The sequence below is a fragment of the Cynara cardunculus genome, assembly GCF_001531365.2.
Source record: "Cynara cardunculus var. scolymus isolate 2C chromosome LG 11, CcrdV1, whole genome shotgun sequence".
In the NCBI taxonomy this organism is placed as follows: Eukaryota; Viridiplantae; Streptophyta; class Magnoliopsida; order Asterales; family Asteraceae; genus Cynara; species Cynara cardunculus.
The window spans coordinates 13,854,128-13,874,444 of record NC_037538.1 but is presented as its reverse complement, the minus strand read 5'-3'; the positions used below and the strand labels follow the sequence as shown (position 1 = coordinate 13,874,444).

The 20,317-nt window shown below is 36.3% G+C and overlaps 2 protein-coding genes across 2 annotated transcripts; both read left to right on the top strand.

The window, feature by feature from the left end:
- The first annotated feature begins 582 nt into the window (after positions 1 to 582).
- LOC112521294 (serine/threonine protein phosphatase 2A 55 kDa regulatory subunit B beta isoform-like) lies at positions 583 to 9,729 on the top strand. The gene is made up of 14 exons (XM_025130064.1): positions 583 to 986; positions 2,759 to 2,862; positions 2,970 to 3,068; positions 3,179 to 3,298; positions 3,499 to 3,705; positions 3,926 to 4,017; positions 5,923 to 6,041; positions 6,545 to 6,668; positions 6,977 to 7,100; positions 7,606 to 7,674; positions 7,773 to 7,864; positions 8,407 to 8,484; positions 8,579 to 8,646; positions 9,325 to 9,729. The coding sequence occupies exons 1-14, from the start codon at positions 887 to 889 to the stop codon at positions 9,459 to 9,461; spliced, it is 1,533 nt and encodes a 510-aa protein (XP_024985832.1). The 5' UTR covers positions 583 to 886; the 3' UTR covers positions 9,462 to 9,729.
- A 3,746-nt stretch (positions 9,730 to 13,475) lies between these two features.
- On the top strand, positions 13,476 to 20,223 carry LOC112521293 (far upstream element-binding protein 1). The gene is made up of 6 exons (XM_025130063.1): positions 13,476 to 13,842; positions 14,707 to 14,990; positions 15,203 to 15,295; positions 15,380 to 15,451; positions 16,570 to 16,686; positions 18,938 to 20,223. Exons 1-6 carry the CDS (start codon positions 13,521 to 13,523, stop codon positions 20,033 to 20,035), a joined length of 1,986 nt encoding a protein of 661 aa, XP_024985831.1. The 5' UTR covers positions 13,476 to 13,520; the 3' UTR covers positions 20,036 to 20,223.
- Positions 20,224 to 20,317: the final 94 nt, after the last annotated feature.

Sequence of the window (20,317 nt, the reverse complement as noted above, 5' to 3'; positions counted from 1 at the left end):
AGAGTTTGGTTGACAACAACTACTCCTCATGGAATATTGAGAAACCAAGTTTAATGAAAAACCATTTTTCATATTCATCTTTTATTTTCTCATTCTTATTTWACATTAAAATGTTTTCAACATACAATTGTTGAAACTTTTTTTCAAATTMTATTTATTTTTAAAATATTTTCAACTGCATTAATCGTTAAAAGATTTTATTTTTGTAATTTAAATTATATATATATATATATATATATATATATAAAGAACAACAATAATGATAAGGTAGATTCATATATCAAAGATAATATTGATTCTTATTAGTTTAATATATAAATGTAATCATCGACTCATTTAGCTAACTTCAATAATTTTAAAAATGATTATTGTCACAATGCAGCGCATGGTGTCAAACACTGATATATTCTAAATATGTGTTGGAAGTCAGAATTTTAAACATTTTATGCTTTTTCTAAACAAATTGCAATAAAAATATTATTATTATTATTAAAAATAAAAATAAAAGGATGATTGAAAAGTTGAAACCGATGATTATGATTGACGGATTTTGAATATGTAAAGAAAATTGATTTATGAAAATTAATTATTTTAATATTTACAGTACCAACACTGAATTTTATTCACCCTTCAAAGAGATGCCGTGTGCTTGTGTGTGTGTGTGTGTGTGTGTTTACAGAGGTATTGAGTGTGAAAACTCTCCAAATTGATGCTCAATCCACATCTCTAATCGATTGATTGGATTGATCGAAGAAAATTGCGGTTTTTTAGTCTCTAGAATTTGTTATATATTCGATGAACAAATATATTCGAGGCTTTGCATTTGCGATTTCGTAATCAGATCGATTTTTTTGAGTTGGTTTATAGTTGTAATAGGTTTCGGCAAATGGAAGGTGAAGATGATGTGCATATGGCTACAGAGGGCTTAGACTGGAAATTCTCTCAGGTTTTTGGTGAGCCTGCTGCTGGCGAAGAGGTTCAAGAAGGTACAACAACATTTGATCGATGGCCTTTTGTTTAAGTTTTAATTTTTTTTATATGTTATCTGGTTATGAAATTGTAGTCACTTTGATGTTTGTTATTTCTATTTTGTTACGTTTAAAATTTTGATGAATTTATTGCTCATTGACTTTATTTATTAAGAAAATTTGTCTGCATAGACAGCTTTAATTGATGAATTCTACATTCCCTAGGTTTCAGGAAAGAGATACAGCTTGATACTTCAGGTGTTTAAATGTTTAAAAATGATATGGGTTTTGTTATTTGTGGTGTAAAATGTAGCTTTTCTTTTTATTTTAATGTTTAAATATTGAGGTTGAGAGAAGTATGTTTGATGTCAAAAAGTCAAAAATCTTGTATCTTTTTTCGATCAGAAGGAGTGATAATTAAAGTATAGAATTCTTTAGCTCGAAGTTTGGATTACTGATTTGTATAGGTCAAAACCTAGATGGGAAATTTTCTAAATGTGATTATTCATAGTAACACATATTACAATAGGAATTGCTTATTTATTAAGAAAATTTGTCTGCATAGACAGCTTTAATTGATGAATTCTACATTCCCTAGGTTTCAGGAAAGAGATACAGCTTGATACTTCAGGTGTTTAAATGTTTAAAAATGATATGGGTTTTGTTATTTGTGGTGTAAAATGTAGCTTTTCTTTTTATTTTAATGTTTAAATATTGAGGTTGAGAGAAGTATGTTTGATGTCAAAAAGTCAAAAATCTTGTATCTTTTTTCGATCAGAAGGAGTGATAATTAAAGTATAGAATTCTTTAGCTCGAAGTTTGGAGTACTGATTTGTATAGGTCAAAACCTAGATGGTAAATTTTCTAAATGTGATTATTCATAGTAACACATATTACAATAGGAATTGCTTACATTTGCTTGGAATAAATCTGTGATAATCATCTTATGACACAGTGACCGAATGTGATTGCTTTGTCTTGTTAAGTGGGTCTTATGATGACTCAGATATAGTTTACTTAGTTATATGCCAGTAATTTTTTGACCAGTGGCAAACAAGATTGTTGCTTGTCTGATATAATGGAGTTTGACAATTGAACTTCTATTATTGGTGCTCATAGTTTTAACAATTAATCATGTGTTTCGGAGTTTAGATATAATGCAGCTTGTTAGGCGGAGATGGTGACAGTAAGTTTTGTTAAAACTGAGAAGTGATCTGACAATTATAACAGCCATCCTTCAAGTGAACAATATATAGAATAGGGCACATAACAAAAAATGTGCACCTATCTAAGTATGTAATGCTATGTGCTTGTATGTTCACTTAAGCCAGGTTTCAACTTCATTTGGGGGTGACCCAATATTTAAACTGAATAAAATTCTTTCATTCTTTGTTTCATTGTATTTGCTTGAGCATGGTTTCCAAATTCATTTTGTTGTCTAAGTTAAGGCCATTTTGTAGAAACTAATATTAATGTATCTGGTCCACTGCATAATACAATTATTATTGGAGGATAAAGATTCATTTAGGCACCCTAGTAAGCAGAACAGAGGATTTGTTGGATGTTAGCTGTAGTAGTATAATCTCATAACATTGGAGAGTATTGATACTGTCTTGACAGGAAAAGGGTACTATAACAAGAAACAACTATGTACTTGTGTTGAGGACCCAGTTCAAGAAATGGATCTCTCTTTGCCAAACTTAGCGTATATGCACTTGTAGACCGTGTAACATAGATCTTAAATCCTTAATTGACAGTTGACAATGTAATTCTGTATGTTCTGTATGCAGTTGATATCATTTCAGCTATAGAATTCGATAAATCTGGAGATCATCTTGCAACTGGAGATTGCGGGGGTCGTGTGGTTTTGTTTGAAAGAATCAACAAAACAGATGTATGTTGTCCAATAGATCTGCTAAATAATTTGTTGTTTCTGATTTATTGTAAGCTAAAGCTTTAGATTTTTCACTGATTCCACTTCTAACATTAACTATAACATAGCATGCTGATCATCGAAGAGATCTGGATGGAATGGATTGTTCTAGCAGTAGACGCCCTGAATATCGCTACAAAACAGAATTCCAAAGTCATGAACCGGAGGTTCTCTTTTGTCTTCATGAAGGCTTTGGTTCCATTATGCTGTATTTCAGTTTCTATTTTTCTGTTCAATGTCTTATTTACTCTTAACTGATTCATGTTTATGAGTTCAGTTTGACTACCTAAAGAGCTTGGAAATTGAGGAGAAAATCAACCATATCAGATGGTGTCATACAGCTAATGGTGCCATGTTTCTGCTCTCGACTAATGATAAGACTATAAAGTGCTGGAAGGTAGGAATTTACTGAAGTTTGTGTATTTCCATCACCTCTGTGGCTCATTGTGTAAAGTGTAAACGATGAGTTTGGTTATTCCTCTCAAACAAGTGAGGTCATAACAAGCACAACCATAGATTGTTGGACTACCATAAGTATTATTTAGTAATTGTGATCATCAATTTCAGTGTGCTATTTATACATTTGTGTTGGACCAGGTACAAGAAAAGAAGATCAAGAAAATATGCCACATGAACATAGAGCCTCCGAAACCGACAAGTAATGGTTTTGTTAGTGGTTCAAATGTGCCTACGATGTCTAAACCACATACTGCAAATGGAGATGGTATCGACAAACACCTGCGTTGTATGAGCGACAATGTTCCATTTCCATCGTGGAGGGTTTCATCTCTACATTTACCCATGGTAGTACTCAGCATGATCATTTATCCTTCACGGCATATAAGCTTTTCGTGCAAAGATACAGTGAACTTGAAATCTACCAAATATTTTAGGTTTTGAATTTTGTTAGCTGCAGGATCCTGATTCCATTGTTGGCCTTCTGTAAATTATTTGGTCTATCCTGTGGATATTTAATACAGGTTTTTCCTGATATGACTAACATTTCTCCATCTTTCATGTTTAGGTAACCGGCCATGAAACAAGCCTTGTAGCTAGATGCCGTAGAACATACGCCCATGCCCATGACTATCATATTAATTCCATCTCAAATAACAGGCGCGTTCTCATCTTCTATGATCAGTTATCTCTATTGCACTTATGTATTAGCTTTCACTTTCGTATGACGTACATAAAAGCGCACTATTCTGGGAATTATATGAGTTGAAATAAGTGGAAGACTCATTCAATCTTTTCCTTTACTGTGATGAGCTTTTTTAGAGTGGCATAGAGGTTGAATAGTCATCTTTTTATTCAAGTTTCCCTAGGAATAGTGAACTTTACGTCTGAGATTTTGGCTAGTTTGCCTATTATTGACATAAATTGGCATAGTGAATTTTTTTACTGTCTTTAAATACTCGGTCTTTTGTTCAGAAGAGAAATGGCTTATACTCATTTTGGAAAGCATCTTATCATTGGTAACTATCTCATACACATTCTGACCATTGGGATTTTCTGGTGATTGAGGTAGGGTCTTGGGTCAAAAAGGCACCTAATTGCCCCCATCATGTAGTTCATTTTTAGATTAATATTCGTTCAGAAGCATGTTTGAATACTGCAGATATGAGGACTCTGTTGGTACCCACTTTGAGAACATGTTCGTGTTTAGACATGCTATCTTGCCGCACTAATACATTCAAATAATGCACATCATAGTTTTTTGTTAGGCATGCGTAACTTGTGGCTGGGCTGACAAACCAAAAATGGACCCAGAATTTTAGCTTATTTCCATCGCCTAATAGTCCACAAGTTGGAGAATAGATATCAATCATTCCAAACGTGACAAAACAAAACAGAGATTATACTTTGAAAACAAATAGGACACTGAGGAAGCTAAATAAAACAGATAATTGATCTTCAGAACACAAAGAATGAATATTCAGGAGGACGGCGGTGCATGTCATGGAAGCATTTGGAGGCAGCCTTGAGGGTCTGGCGATGCTTCTGGTGAATCACTTGATACAGGTAATGGTGGTGCCAAATGTTTGAGATGGCAGTGAAGGCAGTACAGCATATTTAAGGCACAAGGTGCAAGGGTCGTGTCTTCGCTTAGGCGCAACAAGAGGCACACCTCATGAAGTGAGGCACATGACCTCAAAATATTCAGCAAATGTATATAGGTGCACACAAAACCATTAAAGGAGGGAAATGGGGCATATATACGAAAAGTATTGAATATTATAACATATTAACATTAATTAGAATAACATCAACACACACATGCACTTGTGTGTATAAAGAATCATGTGCATTCATTTAAAGAATAAGCAATTAACAGTTTAATTCACACTACCATCATAGTTCATTGATTTCCAATTAACATCATTTAAAGAATCATTGATTTGTATCAGCATCAATAACATATTAACATTTGGCATTCAATTCACCTCGAACCCATAAACAAAATTCTTTACTGTAGTCTTTTTTTTCTCTCTCCATCATTTCTTAGTATATTAAATTAAAATCTGCTTAACAGGCTCTTTTCGTCTAAAGTAAAAAGCTAAGAACGCTTTTTAGGATGGCCACCAAAGAGAGCACCATTTGTCTATTTTGATGGACACTAAAGGAAAGTTCTCATGTGGTTGTCATGAGTTTTAACCTAAAAGCCTTGAAGTAAGCTAATTAAAGCTTAATTTATTCTATCTTCTAACTTACCTAAACAAACCCTGGATCTCCGAAATTTGCAGATACAAGGCTACCCTTCTGGGAAAACTAGAGGCATCATCTGGGGAAATAAATTCAGATAGAAAAAAGATATTGTACTAAGTGATAAGAAATGCTTGATACTTGCATATGTGCAACTCCTCATATCAAGATGGCAATTGAATAAATATAGGTCTAAATCTCTTGTAGTATGTATTAAATGTTGGATTTACTTATTTTTTATCCAGTGTGTAGTAATGTCCTGCTTGTCATCATATGATATCCACTAAGAAAAACTTTTATCTTCTTTCCATCTTGTAGTGACGGTGAAACTTTTATATCGGGTGATGATCTGCGCATAAACCTATGGAACATGGAAATTAGTAATCAGAGTTTCAATATCGTTGATGTGAAGCCTGCCAACATGGAGGATTTAACCGGTAGAACTGAACATTAATGGCTTCTGTTATATGCCAAAACTGGTGTGAGCCAATTTATCTACCAAAAAAGTGCTACCTGGAAAAAGTTGGTTGGTCAAGTACTGTTGGGCCTAGTGATATATTCTTTCTGGATAATGAGCTTTTCCGTTTTACTCTCACAATACTTTGGAAAGTAAATTTGGCCTTCCTTTAACAAAAGGATGCTTTATGTTGCTAAGTTTACTTGTAGTGACCATGCTTCTTTATAAGAAATCTGGTTCATCCTTTTCCTTCATCTAATTGAGGACACTGTTTGAGATATGTAGCCTTCATGCCTTTCTGGGTCCCTTTTCTTGTGTTGGATCTTAGAATATGCCAGTGCCATTATGCTGCAAAATTTAGCGCTTCAACTTCTCTTGTATATTTTCCGCTTTTCCTCGTTTTTAGAGAGAATAAAATTTATCCTTTTCCCGTCGTAAGCTCTATATTAATTTGATGACATCTGTTTGAATCTGTTGTTGCAGAGGTGATAACTTCAGCTGAGTTTCATCCTTCGCACTGCCATATGTTAGCGTATAGCAGCTCAAAAGGCTCAATTAGGCTTCTAGATTTACGGCAATCCGCTCTATGTGATGGCCATAGTAAATTGTAAGTGGATACCTTTTCCTGTCAACACTTGTATATAAATGGGTTAAGTATTGGTAAGAAATTGTTTAATTATGCAAGGGCTGGAGAAAGATAGATGCAAATGAAGGCGAGGGACATATGTGGGCCCATGTAATAACTACATATAAGTGTCCTTAGCCAAGGAGTTAATAACTACATATTTTTCTTATAATCGATAGATTGATCTTATTGGCTACCTACACATCTACTTGCAATGAAGTATTTTCTATGGGAGAAAAAGTTTAGGTTGTTCTGCAATTGGATTCAGTTTTTTATTTACTTTTTTACAGATTAAAAGAACATGAGGCTCCAGGTGCAAGATCTTTTTTCACAGATATTATTGCCTCAATTTCTGATATCAAGTTTTCAAAGGGAGGAAGGCATATCCTAAGTCGTGACTACATGACTCTTAAGGTATTTCTTTTCAGCACTATGTAGATAAAACTCCGATTGCCTTACTCCATCTTAAATCAATGTTGTTTGATTCTGATGCAACAATTAAGAATTGCAGAAGATAAAATGGAGAAATTGAATGATTTTTTGAATGAATTCGTTAATCTTTTGAGAGGATTAACACTCTTCCTTATGGTGCGTATACATCTGACAGAAACTCAATGACCCTCACTCCACCGACCTCCTCTCTTTAAAACAGATCAACCCTTCAACTAAATCCCTCAACCGACTTCAACTCCTTCACCCACTTCCTTTATGAAAAGGCTAAACTACCCATTAACCCCTTCTTCTAGAATACGTGAACAGTACTCATGGCTTAACAGATCCTTGCAAATAATGTTTAAAAGTGAGAAAATTTTGAAAGAGAGCTTCTTTTCCTTATTCTTTAACTTCTTTGTGAAAATGTTTTGTTGTCTCCTACCATATCTATCGATTTTCATAGTTGGTTTCCGCTAATACTTGTCAGCTGTGGGATATAAATATGGATTCCGTTCCAGTGGCAACCTTCCAGGTTCATGAATATTTGAGACCTAAGGTAATATATCTTTCACAAATCCTTGTCCCATAAAACTTTAGTCACACAACAGTTTGCTTTGTGGATCAAGTTCTCTCAACTCTTTGTATTTCTATCAGCTGTGTGATATGTATGAAAATGATTCAATCTTCGACAAGTTCGAGTGTTGTCTGAGTGGAGATGGACAGCGGGTGGCAACGGGTTCTTACAGGTCTGACTTTCAGTCTCTTGATTATTTAATCCCTTATTGAATACTTAAATCATTTTACATGCTGTTTGCTATGGGATTAATAGGAACTGCTGAGAGTATAAATCAACAATACTATACACATATGTATTTTGGTTAACATATACCTCCTTTCCAAAAAAAAAATATCCACAATAACAAGGCAAACGGTTAGAAATGCGTAATTGTTACAGCTTTTAATTAACCAAATGCCAATATTAGCCTTAAAAGTAGAGGGGGTAATTAATTTCTGCATCAAATAATCAAGGATGGGATAGGAAAATAGACATTTGAAAGTGGACACTTATTTTGGGAAGGAGGAGGATGTATGGTTTTGCAACTACTGCTGTTTTCAACCCATTATGTATGTTAAAATGGGCTAGACAAATAGATCCAGCTAACTATTTCCGGAACGAGTTACCTTTTACAAAAAGTGTAAACAAGCTGACCATTTGATATGGAATTTTGCTTTTCTATCAACACCCAAACATTTGATGTTTTACTTACGAGAATTTTTTATGATCCAGCAATCTGTTTCGTGTTTTTGGGTGTTCTGAGGGAAGCTCAGAAGAAGCAACTTTAGAGGCAACAAAGAATCCCACGAGGTATTGCCTTTTAAATTTCTGTTGATTTTTTAGCAAAGTTATTCATTTGCTTCTCATTTTCGGAACTTCTGATGAACTCTTTTTGTTCTTTTAGGAGGCAAATACAAACCCCACCAAGATTCCCAAGATCCCTCGGAACCCTTCCCCGTGTTAGCAGGCGAGGTATGTTTGATCTTGCCACCGGATTTTACGCAGACTCTGCACCAATATTATCATATGATCTTAAAGGTTTATAATTTGCCTTACGGATTTCACCGGGAAGTGACAGTTGCATGAAATTTTTGGAAGAATTCTAGTAAAAAATGGCTCCAAACACTTTCCCTGAACTCTACTCGTACTTGATAGTACAAGGGGCAAAATGTATGATGTATAATCATATAATGAAGTGTACTATAAATCATATTTAGTGTAACAAAGAGTTCTTTTTTCTCGATTAATGTAACAAAGTGTCAAGAACTCAAGATTTTCTATTTAATGTAAGAAAGTTTCAAAATTTCCTATTTTTTATCTATTTGAACGGTAACCTGTTGTTTTTGTAACATTTGATTACTTGGATGTCAAGTTTATCGTCCTCTTTGCCATAAACCTTATAAAAACAGGTATCTATGTCATCAAATGTTACAGATCAACGGATTATCGGTCAAAATCTGTATAAAAATTGGAAAAATTTGAAACTTCATTATATCTATTTAGAATTTCTTTTGCTTAACTAAACCAGACTTTGTTGTATTTTGATGTATATTTGCCTTAGCACAAGGCATGTGAAAAGCAAAGAAAAAACCCGAAGGGTTGACCACGCCTTATACACGCACTAACTTTTTTGGTGTTTTAACCTAAAAGGATCCGACAACTTGGGAATTGACATCAATGGCAGCAGTTACGATTTCTCAAGAAAGTTGCTCCACCTTGCATGGCACCCAAACGAAAACTCAATCGTCTGTGCTGCTTCAAACAGCCTGTACATGTATTACGCATGAAAGGTCAAGTACGAGATTCTGTACAATTTTTCTCTTATATACACTTGTAGAAATTAGACAACACTTATAGGCCATCAATGAAGATCCATCATCAAAATTCTCCAAGATTCGGGTCGAGTCAAAATGTGTTCCTAGTCAAGAACGTAGACCAACCCGATCAGAAAAAAACGTCTAAGAGATGATGTTACAGTAAAAAGGTGCGGTTTTGTACTCGTTTCATTACAACGATCATGATTATTACGGTTACTATAGTTTTTAGTCAAAAGAACATAAGCTCTCTTACTACCAAAACATGGAGGAAATCATCATGCATCTTTTGTTAAAGCCGATATTTGAACGTCTTCGGAAACTTGTCATATCACCCTTAAAAAAAAGGGTGTATAGGCCCGGTCCTAGGCCAGGCCTGCCCCCAAACTTCGAGCTTGATCGGGCTCTTAGGCTTGGCCTGACTTGGACCAGGTTTAAAGTTCATTAGGCCAAGATCGGGCTATGGGTTCACTAGGTCTAGGCTTTTTGTAGTTGGGTATGGATTAGGTTTTGGGCTTGGGTTTTTTGTACATCTTCAGTTGTGTTTGCCAAGTGGATCACTAAACTTGTACAAGTTACCTTCATGATCGTGCAAAGGTGGTAAGTAATCAAGATTAAGGTTTTTTTCTTAAAACATATTCATATAATTAAAAACTTTTACATTTATAAGCACATTTAATTTTCACTTTCCTACCATGTAAGACAACTCTCAGTACATTAAGATTGATATCAGTTGACAGTTGTAACAAAAATCTCGCCTGTACTTTAATAGTCGTTAAAAAATTTCGTTAGTTGGAGGACATTTTTTGTCCTTTTATCAATCTTTTTTTGTTTTTTTGGCAATCAAAATTGATTTTATGATTAGATAAAAGACAAAAAGAAATCGATAAAATGATGAAAATATCTCTCATTTTGAAGGAACTTTTTTACGGCCGTTAGAGGAAAAGACCAATTTCGGATGTTTTTTGCAAACCATGATGGCCATATTTTAATTTCAAAATTGTAAAGACGAAAAATATTATTTTGGAACAACCACATGGACAAAATCTGTAGTTTACTCCAAATTAAATTAGAAATGTAGTGAAATTAAAAAAAAAAAAAAAACTCCATCTGTGTCTTTGTGTGTTGATATTCGTTGTTTTATCTAGTCTCTTAATGGGTATGAAAGACTGAAGGGTTTCATCAAAGATAGTTGGGCGTTATAGGTTCAGAGTTCAGACCTAACCCTTTCTACCATGTTGCTTGAGCATTTGAGGTCTTGTTTGGGATTTGAAAGCTTTTGTTTTTATACTACGGCTCGAAATGCTATGAACAATGATTGTTCTTCCATCGTTGTTGTCGACAGGTACATACGCATAAGCTAACTTGATTTCAGTGATAACCATCGTCGTTGTTGTCACTTTGTACGCCTTATGAAGCTATTGTTTATACATATAATTTATTTCATCATGTTATTCATTAATCGGTATTAGCACGTACTTGGAAAACATTTTCGTTAAGTTTTTTTTTTTTTTCAATTATATGATATTTATATACAACAAATACTTACTCAAACTCCTTACCTTTTTTGGTGACGTTTGAAACATTGACCTCCTAGGATGCTGGACTTTATCGGTAACCTCGGTATCGCTAGGCCAATTATCCTGTAAGTAATGATGGCTGAAGTTCTTAACCAAAAAGTAACGATGCTGACATTAAAATCTCAAATAAATAGTATGTCATGTAAGGGTAAAAATGGTAATTTATGTCTTTTAGACTATTTATGTGGACATAAATAACTTTGGACAACCGATCCAATCCAAATAACCATTTGATTGTATCACTCATATATATTAAATAATATTTTAATCTAAAATACATGAAATTCCACATAATCAGGCATTAACCTTCATTGATAACCGGTCCAACATAAAATGAACATTACTGATGGGTCATAAATGTTCTTGGCAGGTCCGTTTGGTCCCGATTTCAGACTTTTGTTACTAGTTGTGCATATTTCATAACAACAAAACGATAAAAGAAAATTACAATTTTTCCTTTAAGATTTAAAATTACCCGTTTAACCTTCATTTAAAGGGGTTCGTACTTCTTAACATGGTAAGATTTGGATCAAAAAACTATCAAACTTGTATATGCAGTCAACAGACGATTCGCCCTTTCTCGAGTTTTATGTTCACCAAGACCAGAAGGTTGCATTCAATATTGAATTCAAAAAATTCGTAACTTAATCGATACCACTATTGTTGTATAACCACCACCATTGATTGATGTTATGGACATCATGATAGCTGTGTTTGCAAACTCGTTGGGCCTCGATCATGTGTCCAATTGATGCCATAACTACGTGATCCAAACAACATTTCGATAGAAATTTTACCTACAATTTTTCTTGAACCTCTAAAACCGAAATTTGCCTCATGTTCCAATTTCCCTGAACTTAAACTTACTTATTATCAGATCAGTCTTACTTTTGGTACATTCCATGCTGCCATTTCTTACAAAATGTGATGTTTTACCTATATATAAGCTTGGGAGATATATCTGTTTTCTTCAGAACTGACAATTGAACTTCTTTTTATAAAACTTTGCGGGTCACTAAAATCATTTCCTTGAAAATAGGAACTTTGTCCTCATAATTAGTGGGGGCATCTCATCCTCACATTGGCATCTAGTTCCCGACTAGCTTTTGGGCACTTATGTTTCTATAGGATATTCTATGTTACGGGGAATTTTCTTACTTCACAACAACTTTATCCTTCAGTTATGATACTGGTTCTTTTACATATTATTCACTCGTCGACTGTTGCAACTTGAAAACATGATTTCATTGGATTCAACATGCCAAAATGCACTATGCATGTTCTTTAGCTCTGTAGCAAGGTTTAGTTGACATACAACCCATGTTACTTCATTACTGGTGCTAATGATCAGAACCAGCTTCGCCATCTTCCTAACGTGCATGGTTCCTTTCTATAGTGATGCCTTGAGAAGCAATTAGCGTTTGACTAGATGTTATCGGTTTCTCTTTCTTCAACACTGTTATTTTGTCGGGCCTAGATTGTCTTTTGTCGTTCTTGACTTTGGTTGACCTAGTCAACTACTTTTCTAAATCACTTTTGTTCGAAATCTTGACCTTCTACTTCGTTACAGTACAACGGTCTCAACATCTAATAAGAAAACGGAAATTGGGGAGAGAGATAAGGGCGGCAAAAAGGGAGGAGAAGAATGGGAAGGTGATTGGTGAAGGAAAGAAAGAACGAAAGGTAAAACTCTGTACGATCAATCACGAGTATTGCTCGTGATTGAATGATAACGACGATGGTTAACAACAAAACCAAGCGAGTTTTATACCTTGGAGATGCACGATGGCTAGACCTTCCAAGTTTGTTCATGATATACAAAAAAAGCTCGGGTTTTTCTAAGTTTTTTAGGGCATGTGTTTCAGGCCGGACTTTAACCGAATCATGAAAAAAAGTTGGCTTGATCGAGGTTGCTAGGCGTGGGCTTTTTTGAGCCGGATTTGGATCAGGCTTTGAGCTTGGAAATTTTAGTGCATCTCAGGCTTTGGAAATTTTAAGCGCTTACCGACATGAGTCAACACTATGATTTATTTTGATGCGTAAAAGTCTAGTATATCAAAAATATATCGAATGCAACAATTTAGTGGGTAAACGTTTATCTGAGTAAGAGTCGTCATCCTCACTTACCAGGCAAGAGTCGTCATTTTCACGGCCTTTTGTGGAAGGGGTATTTTGGTAATTAGCACAGTAGTTGTCTATCACCTTGTAATTGCGATGGAGATTTTTCAACAAGGGTAAAAAAGTAAAAAATAGATATTTGGTTAGAAAAGTCATTTTCACGACCTTTTATGGGAGGGGTATTTTGGTAATTAGCACATGAGTGGTGAGCCTCCTGTTTGTTCCAAATATATATTTTCATTAGTAGCCCCACATTTCCATCCTCTCAATCCTCTTCCAGCGTTTCTAGGGTTTTCGTAACCCTTTTGCTTCTCTCTATCCCTACACCATTTCCATGGCTGAGGAGGCACAGTATTCGTCCCCCGGTGACTTTCCCACCACCAAGCGCAAGTACGATGACTCCACCACCCCACCGCCTTCAGCAACCCGTCGACCCACTGGATTTTCCGCTCCCATCATTCCTTCACAGTCTCCCGACTCCGCTCCGGCCTACAACAGTGTACCTCCACCCGTAGATGAGATCGAGCTCGCTAAACAGAGGGCTCAGGAGATCGCTGCTCGTCTCTTTAACAACGCCGAGGCCAAACGCCCTAAGTTCGAGAATGGCGGCGGATTTGATTCTAATGATAGCAAGGGTTTCAGCTCTGGTCCTACGGGTTCGATTCTTTGCTCAAATCTAATGATCTTTTTACCTTTTTCTGGTTTAGGTTTTGTGATTGTGATAATTACATTGGTAATCTTGGCTTTATCTCTAATACGAACACATTTTTTGAGTGGATTCGACTAAAAATCAAATAAAAAAGGTTCTCCTAATTGTTTTACAGCAAATAGAAAGAGATTCTTTAACCGCAAAGAATTTGGTTGTTCAATTATATGTGGTTGAATAAATTGAAATGAACAGTCTGATGTTCTTTTGTGCTCTCACTCACAGGGCGAAGTACTTATTTCTTTACATAATTTGCCGAATCTAAAACCGATACATGTAACACAGTTTGAAATCAAGGATGATTTATATGTCTAAATTAAAAAAAAATGTCTCTTATCATTCACCTTAAAAAATTGTTGCGCATGATTTGCAAGTTTTAGATAACTACAAAATAAAACAAGGATATATGGTAAATTTAGCTGCCAAAACTTTCAATCAGCACCAATCCTAATTTGTAAGGTGGGCGTACAACAGATGTATTCCTGGGCCCTTTTTTTCTTGCCCTCGTTAGTTATGACTATTATGAGTATTTGAGCTTAAATTTTCTAGCAGAACTGGTTACTTTTATCATCTATTCATTTGTTTTAAGGCATATACGGAAGTTTTGTATATATTCACCTCTTGTTTTTGTTGCTTAGAAAGATTTGAATTGTGGATATTAAAGAATTCATATACGTCTTTTCTCTCAGGGCGTGGTCTTTCAGTTAATTTGTCCATGAAATATAAAAATGTGCTGTGGTGTTTGGTATTTTCAGGTGTGTTATGACTGTTAAATTAGATAACCCCTTATTGGTTTATTTTTTCATCATTGCAGATTATGGGCAGAAGCCTTTTTCGACCACTGCTTCTTCTGTACCTTCTTCTTATGGTTATGGAAGCCCAAGTAAGAAGATTGACATACCAAATGGAAGGGTAGGTGTGATTATTGGTAAAGGTGGAGAGACTATTAAATATCTTCAGCTGCAATCTGGAGCAAAGATCCAGGTTACCCGAGATATGGATGCAGATCCTCATTCACTTACCAGAGCAGTTGAGCTGACAGGTTCTGCAGAATCAATAGCCAAGGCTGAGCAATTGATAAAGGATGTGCTTGCTGAGGTATATATGCTATTGTTCTATATGATGATTCAAGTTTCTAAAGATCTTTTTCATATGTTTGTAGTTGATGCCTTTTTCAGTTTTGTTTATTTATTTGTCTTCAATGCTGGCTTTATGTATTATTGGTAGGATTCACTGTTCAGTATATTGTGACATGCTTTGACTAGCATGTGTATGTTTAGATGTTGATGCTTATTGGCTGTGTGATTCAGGCCGAGTCAGGAGGTTCTGGCATAGTTTCTCGAAGAATACCTGGTCAGCCAGGTGGTGCTGAACAATTTGTGATGAAAGTCCCAAACAACAAGGTATTTTTATGTTCAAAGCTGGTTTACGCTTACTGATCATTTGCCGCAACTTATAATTGTTCTAACTTTTGTTTTTGCTTCTAGGTTGGTCTTATTATTGGTAAAGGGGGCGAGACCATTAAAAATATGCAAGCTAGTACAGGAGCACGTATTCAGGTATTTCCAAATTCTCTATTATTTTTAGCTCACTTACATGGATTTTAAAAAATGATGTGATGCCTGGCTGCTTTGCTCCAACCAATCTATAGTTCCATGCAAACCCCCTTTTTACATGGGGGCAAGGCAAGCTTTAGGCCTTTTGGTCAAGCGGCATGGCCTCAAAGTTATCGATTTATTTCTTTTGAGTAACGGCGTATGACCTCAAAGTCATGGTTCCATGCTAAGCTTTCTTGGTCTTTCTCCTGGAAAATGATACTTGGCTTTTGTGGGCAATGCTGAAAATAATTCATGTAGGACGTGACAAAAGGATGGATGGAGTATTGTTTGTTACAAATGAAAAATAGTAGTTTTTTTTGTTGAAGGATGGTGAACCAACTTATGATGGTATACTTGTATCAAAAGGTGGGAGTGTCAAAGTACTTTTTCTGTGTGGTGAATGTATTTACTGCTTTCATATATATTAAGTGTGTGTGAAGACTAAAATATGGGAGGATATCTGCAGTATATTTTCTCATTTTCTTCTGACAAAGGATACTATTTAATTATTTTCATAGTCTTTGCATTCTAAATCGTCCTTAGGAAATGCTGAATGCTCACTTGTTACTTTAACCAAACTAATTGTAACACTTGTTGGATGTCCAAAGCTTAATTGTATATATTTTGCAGTTGGGATACAGCTCATTAAAGGTCGACTCATTTTACTCTATTTTCTCTTTTTTCACAGTTTTCTCCTGCAGTCTTAATCAAAGAGTGTATAAACATGTCAAGTCACATTTATTTGAGTGTATATCATCGAACTACTGTTGGGTTTAATTTTTTTTTTAAAGAATGTCAAGCTGAGACATGCAACTTGCTCACTCTTTGCCATTCCTCTGTTAGTATGTTGTCATTTTACCTATTATATTAGGTCACAAGACAAGCAGTTTATTCCAATTATCAACACCTTTTTATCCTGATCCTTGGGCCTGATGCATTTATAACACCATTATTTATGGATCTATATTGTTGTATTATTTTGTGACTTTATCTTATATATTGAGTTTTAAATCTGCATATGTTGATTATCAATTTTACAAGTAAAATATTGAAGCTGATAAGAATGTACCTATTATCAGGTGATACCTCTACACCCACCCCCTGGTGATACGTCAACAGAAAGGACTGTACAGATAGATGGATCCAGTGATCAGATTGAGGCTGCAAAACTGTTGGTTAATGAAGTGATCAGTGAGGTATGTGCATGTATGCAAGGAGACCGAGCATCTGCTTGGTTTCAAAAAACATATGCTAAATTGCACTGGCTTTCAGTAGAGTTTTTTTTCCTTTGTGAACATTGGGGCATCTTTAATCTTACATGGATATCATAGTATACTTTGATTGCTGTGATATGACAAATACGTGAATCTGGTGGTTGCATTCTGATTCAAAATGGATCTCTTTTTCTAATGAATTTCTAGAAGTTTCTGCCAATTTAAGAAAGATGGGGAGTCTATTAGCTAAATGTTGTTACACTTCTCATTCTGCCGTTTGTTTAACTTTTTTCTTTTCTATCTGTTCTGTTATTTTTTAACTTCACATGAGGAGTCCTTTATCATCTGACCGGAAACAGGTGTATAGCAAAGTATCTTATTATTGAGGCCATCATGTAGTATAATCCACTACTTTATAATTTACCTGATTGTTCATAGATTGCCACCACCTGCATCTCTTCCATATATTCCACTTGTAAAATATGAGGTTGCAGATTTCTGCTGTTGCTGCTCTTTGGAATGAACAGCTTGGTTGGCTGATTCTTCCTGCTAGAATCCAAAATAATACTTATGGCGGAGTCAGCTCTTGGTAGACAGCTCTCTGAATTATGAACCTGACCTCAGCCTGGTTTCTTCTAATTGCAAATATTGGATTGAACGGTAAATTGCAGATAAATATCTTCCTGTATCCATAATGAATAGAAGAGCGTCTTTATATGTTGGATTGCCTCTGCAGGGCTGTTGGAACTTCGTCAAACACACTAACAATGTCAGTTGTCATTGGTTAGACTGAATACTGTCAACTGATGCATCTGTTGCTCTTGGGGTTTAACAGTGAAATATATTTTGTTGGGTTATGAAAATGGTGATGACTGTTATATTTGTAGGGTATGCCTCTTTTACTGTTATATGGATATATGATATAGTGAGGCTATTATTAAGGTAATTGAGAAGCATAGAATTTCACAATAAAAGATCATGTGTCACAGAAAAAGCGTTGCAATTATTCTTGGATGAATGCTCAACCTTGAAGGAATCTATATATTTTAGTTAAATGTGATAGTTATATGCATGTCTTAATACTGATATTGCTGTTAGGACTGTTTTATGGGTGTTGGGTAGTCGGAGTTTTGGTGACAGCAACCTGAAACTGGTATGACTCTAAACCCTATATTTAGAAGAACTGCGAATGCATTATTGTCATGGAGATTTGAGGTGGGCTATCCATATGGGTTTTAAGGATATTAAATGCCTAACAGACTGCTTATAGGTTATTTTTATATTGATTTTATTTGGGTAGGATGATCTTCTGGCTTTCTCTATACCATTATTTCACTGCAGTTTATAAACCATAAGTGCTCTATTTCATGTTTTCAGGATCTTTTCTATTGGGTAAGTGATGATACATTGCTATGGGACTTAGGCCCAGATCTCTTTATGGGACTTGATTTTTGTACTGTTCTATAGTTGCTTTTATATCCCCCTCTCAGTTTCTTCTCTACAGAGTGTGGTTGTATCCCTGGTAATGTTCGAATTGGTATCTTGAAGTTTCACCCGTCCACTAGCACATGACGATGCTTACTTTCATATCTATTTTAGTTCCATATCGACGATTAAACCTTTTCTTCTTTTTTGATAGTGATTTAATAGTCAGAGCTATTGATCTTCTTGCATTTTATTTAAGAAAACACCATAAGAATGTATGTACTTTGGGTTTGTCTCGACTTTTCTTAGCATGCTTCTGATTTTATGATTTAATATTCATATTATATCGATTCTTTCATTGGTTGTATACTCCTTTTACTGAATGCACTTTTAGCTCCACATGACAGTTGGTGATTATTTTAGCAACTATCTACAATGTCATAGCTGTAGGGTTTGCCATATTATATTTGCTCTTTGCAAAGATTGTATAGTTTTGCGATTTGTTTTGTACCCATTCACTTCGAATAGGGAGAGGATGGGCTTCTGCTGGAGTAGCTCGGTAATACCACCCAACCAGTACGGTATGTAGGCACTTGAACCTGTCTTTGATATAATTAATGCATACATAATTACTGTCTTTGTGCTATCGTATTGAAATATTTGTGCTAGTTGTATCTTTTTCTGCCTATATGCAAGCATGTCAGTAGTATGTGTATTAATACCTCAATAGTACTGCATGCATGTTTATTCTGTGATGCACTATGCAAGTGTGGTTTCTTGGTTCATTTGAGATGACGATATTGTGCAGAATCGTCTGAGAAATCCGATGGGAAGTGGTGGATATTCACAGCAAGGTTACCAAGCTCGACCTCAGACCAATTGGGCACCACCTGGTCCTCAAATGCAGCAGCAGGGCTATGGTTATATGCAACCTGGTGCATATCCTGGTCAACCTGCTCAGTACAGCCAAGCACCATATGGCAGTTATCCTCGTCCACAAACTTCAGGTGGATATGCTGCTGGCTGGGACCAGTCGGCAGCTGCACCAGCTCAGCAAACAACACAGGGTGGTGGTGGTTATGATTACTACAACCAGCAACAAGCTCCACAAACCCAAGCACCTGGTGCTCCCGCTGGCCCAACCGATGCCTCTACCTATGGTTACAATCAGCAAGGTCAAGCTTATGGTCAGGATGGGTATGGTGGATATGCATCTGCACCCCAATCTGGTTATGTGCAGCCACAGGCGGGATACGATCAACAAGGTTATGGTAATCCAACACCTGGATATAATACTGAAACCACCGATGGGCAAACTGCTTCATATGGAGGTCAGGCTGATAATGGTGCTAACCAAGCTCCACCGGCATCCGCACCTCAATCTGGTTATGTTCAGCAACCTAGCCCAAACCCGAATTATCCTCAGGGTTCTACTCAGCCAGGGTATGGGGTGGCTCCAACGTCCCAGCCAGGCTATGGTGCTCAGCCGCCTTCTGGATATGGTGGTTATGGACCACCCCAGACTCAGAAACCTCCTGTTACACCAGCCGCTTATGGGCAGCAGCCGCCCCAGCAGTCTCCTAATGCTGCTCCACAAGGTGGGTATGCCCAACCAGCTCCGTACCCTGGTGGATATGCCCAGCCAGATGGTAGTGCTCAGCGGCCTCCAGCCGCTGCTTATGGTGGTGGTGGTGGGTATGCTCAAGCACCATATGGTGCCTCAGCTGGTGGTACTCAGGCAGGTGGATATGGGGGACAGCAGGCGGCATATGGAAGCTCTTATGGCGGTGGTTATCCCCAGCAACCTCCTGCATATTCTGGCGATGCAGCAGCTGCCCCAGCAGCTCAAGGTAGTCAGCCTAGTGGTGGTGGTGCGGTTGCTAAAGCTTCGCCTCAGCAGAGTTGATGGCGGGTGGCTGGTGATGGTGGTTAAACAAGCCAATTATGGGTTGTGTAGCTTGGAATAGACTTTGGTACTGAGACGATGTTTCTTTTGTTAATTGAATATTTTTGAATGTTTTTCTCAAGTACATGTGGACTTCTTTTTAGACATGTTCCATATTGCAGTGCATCAAAAATGATTTGATTGGATGTACAAAGTGGGAAACATATCAAGGGGTCTACTCGGTAAGAAGGAATGCTGACGAATATGCCGACTACTACTAGTATGAGATGCTTACTAAATTCT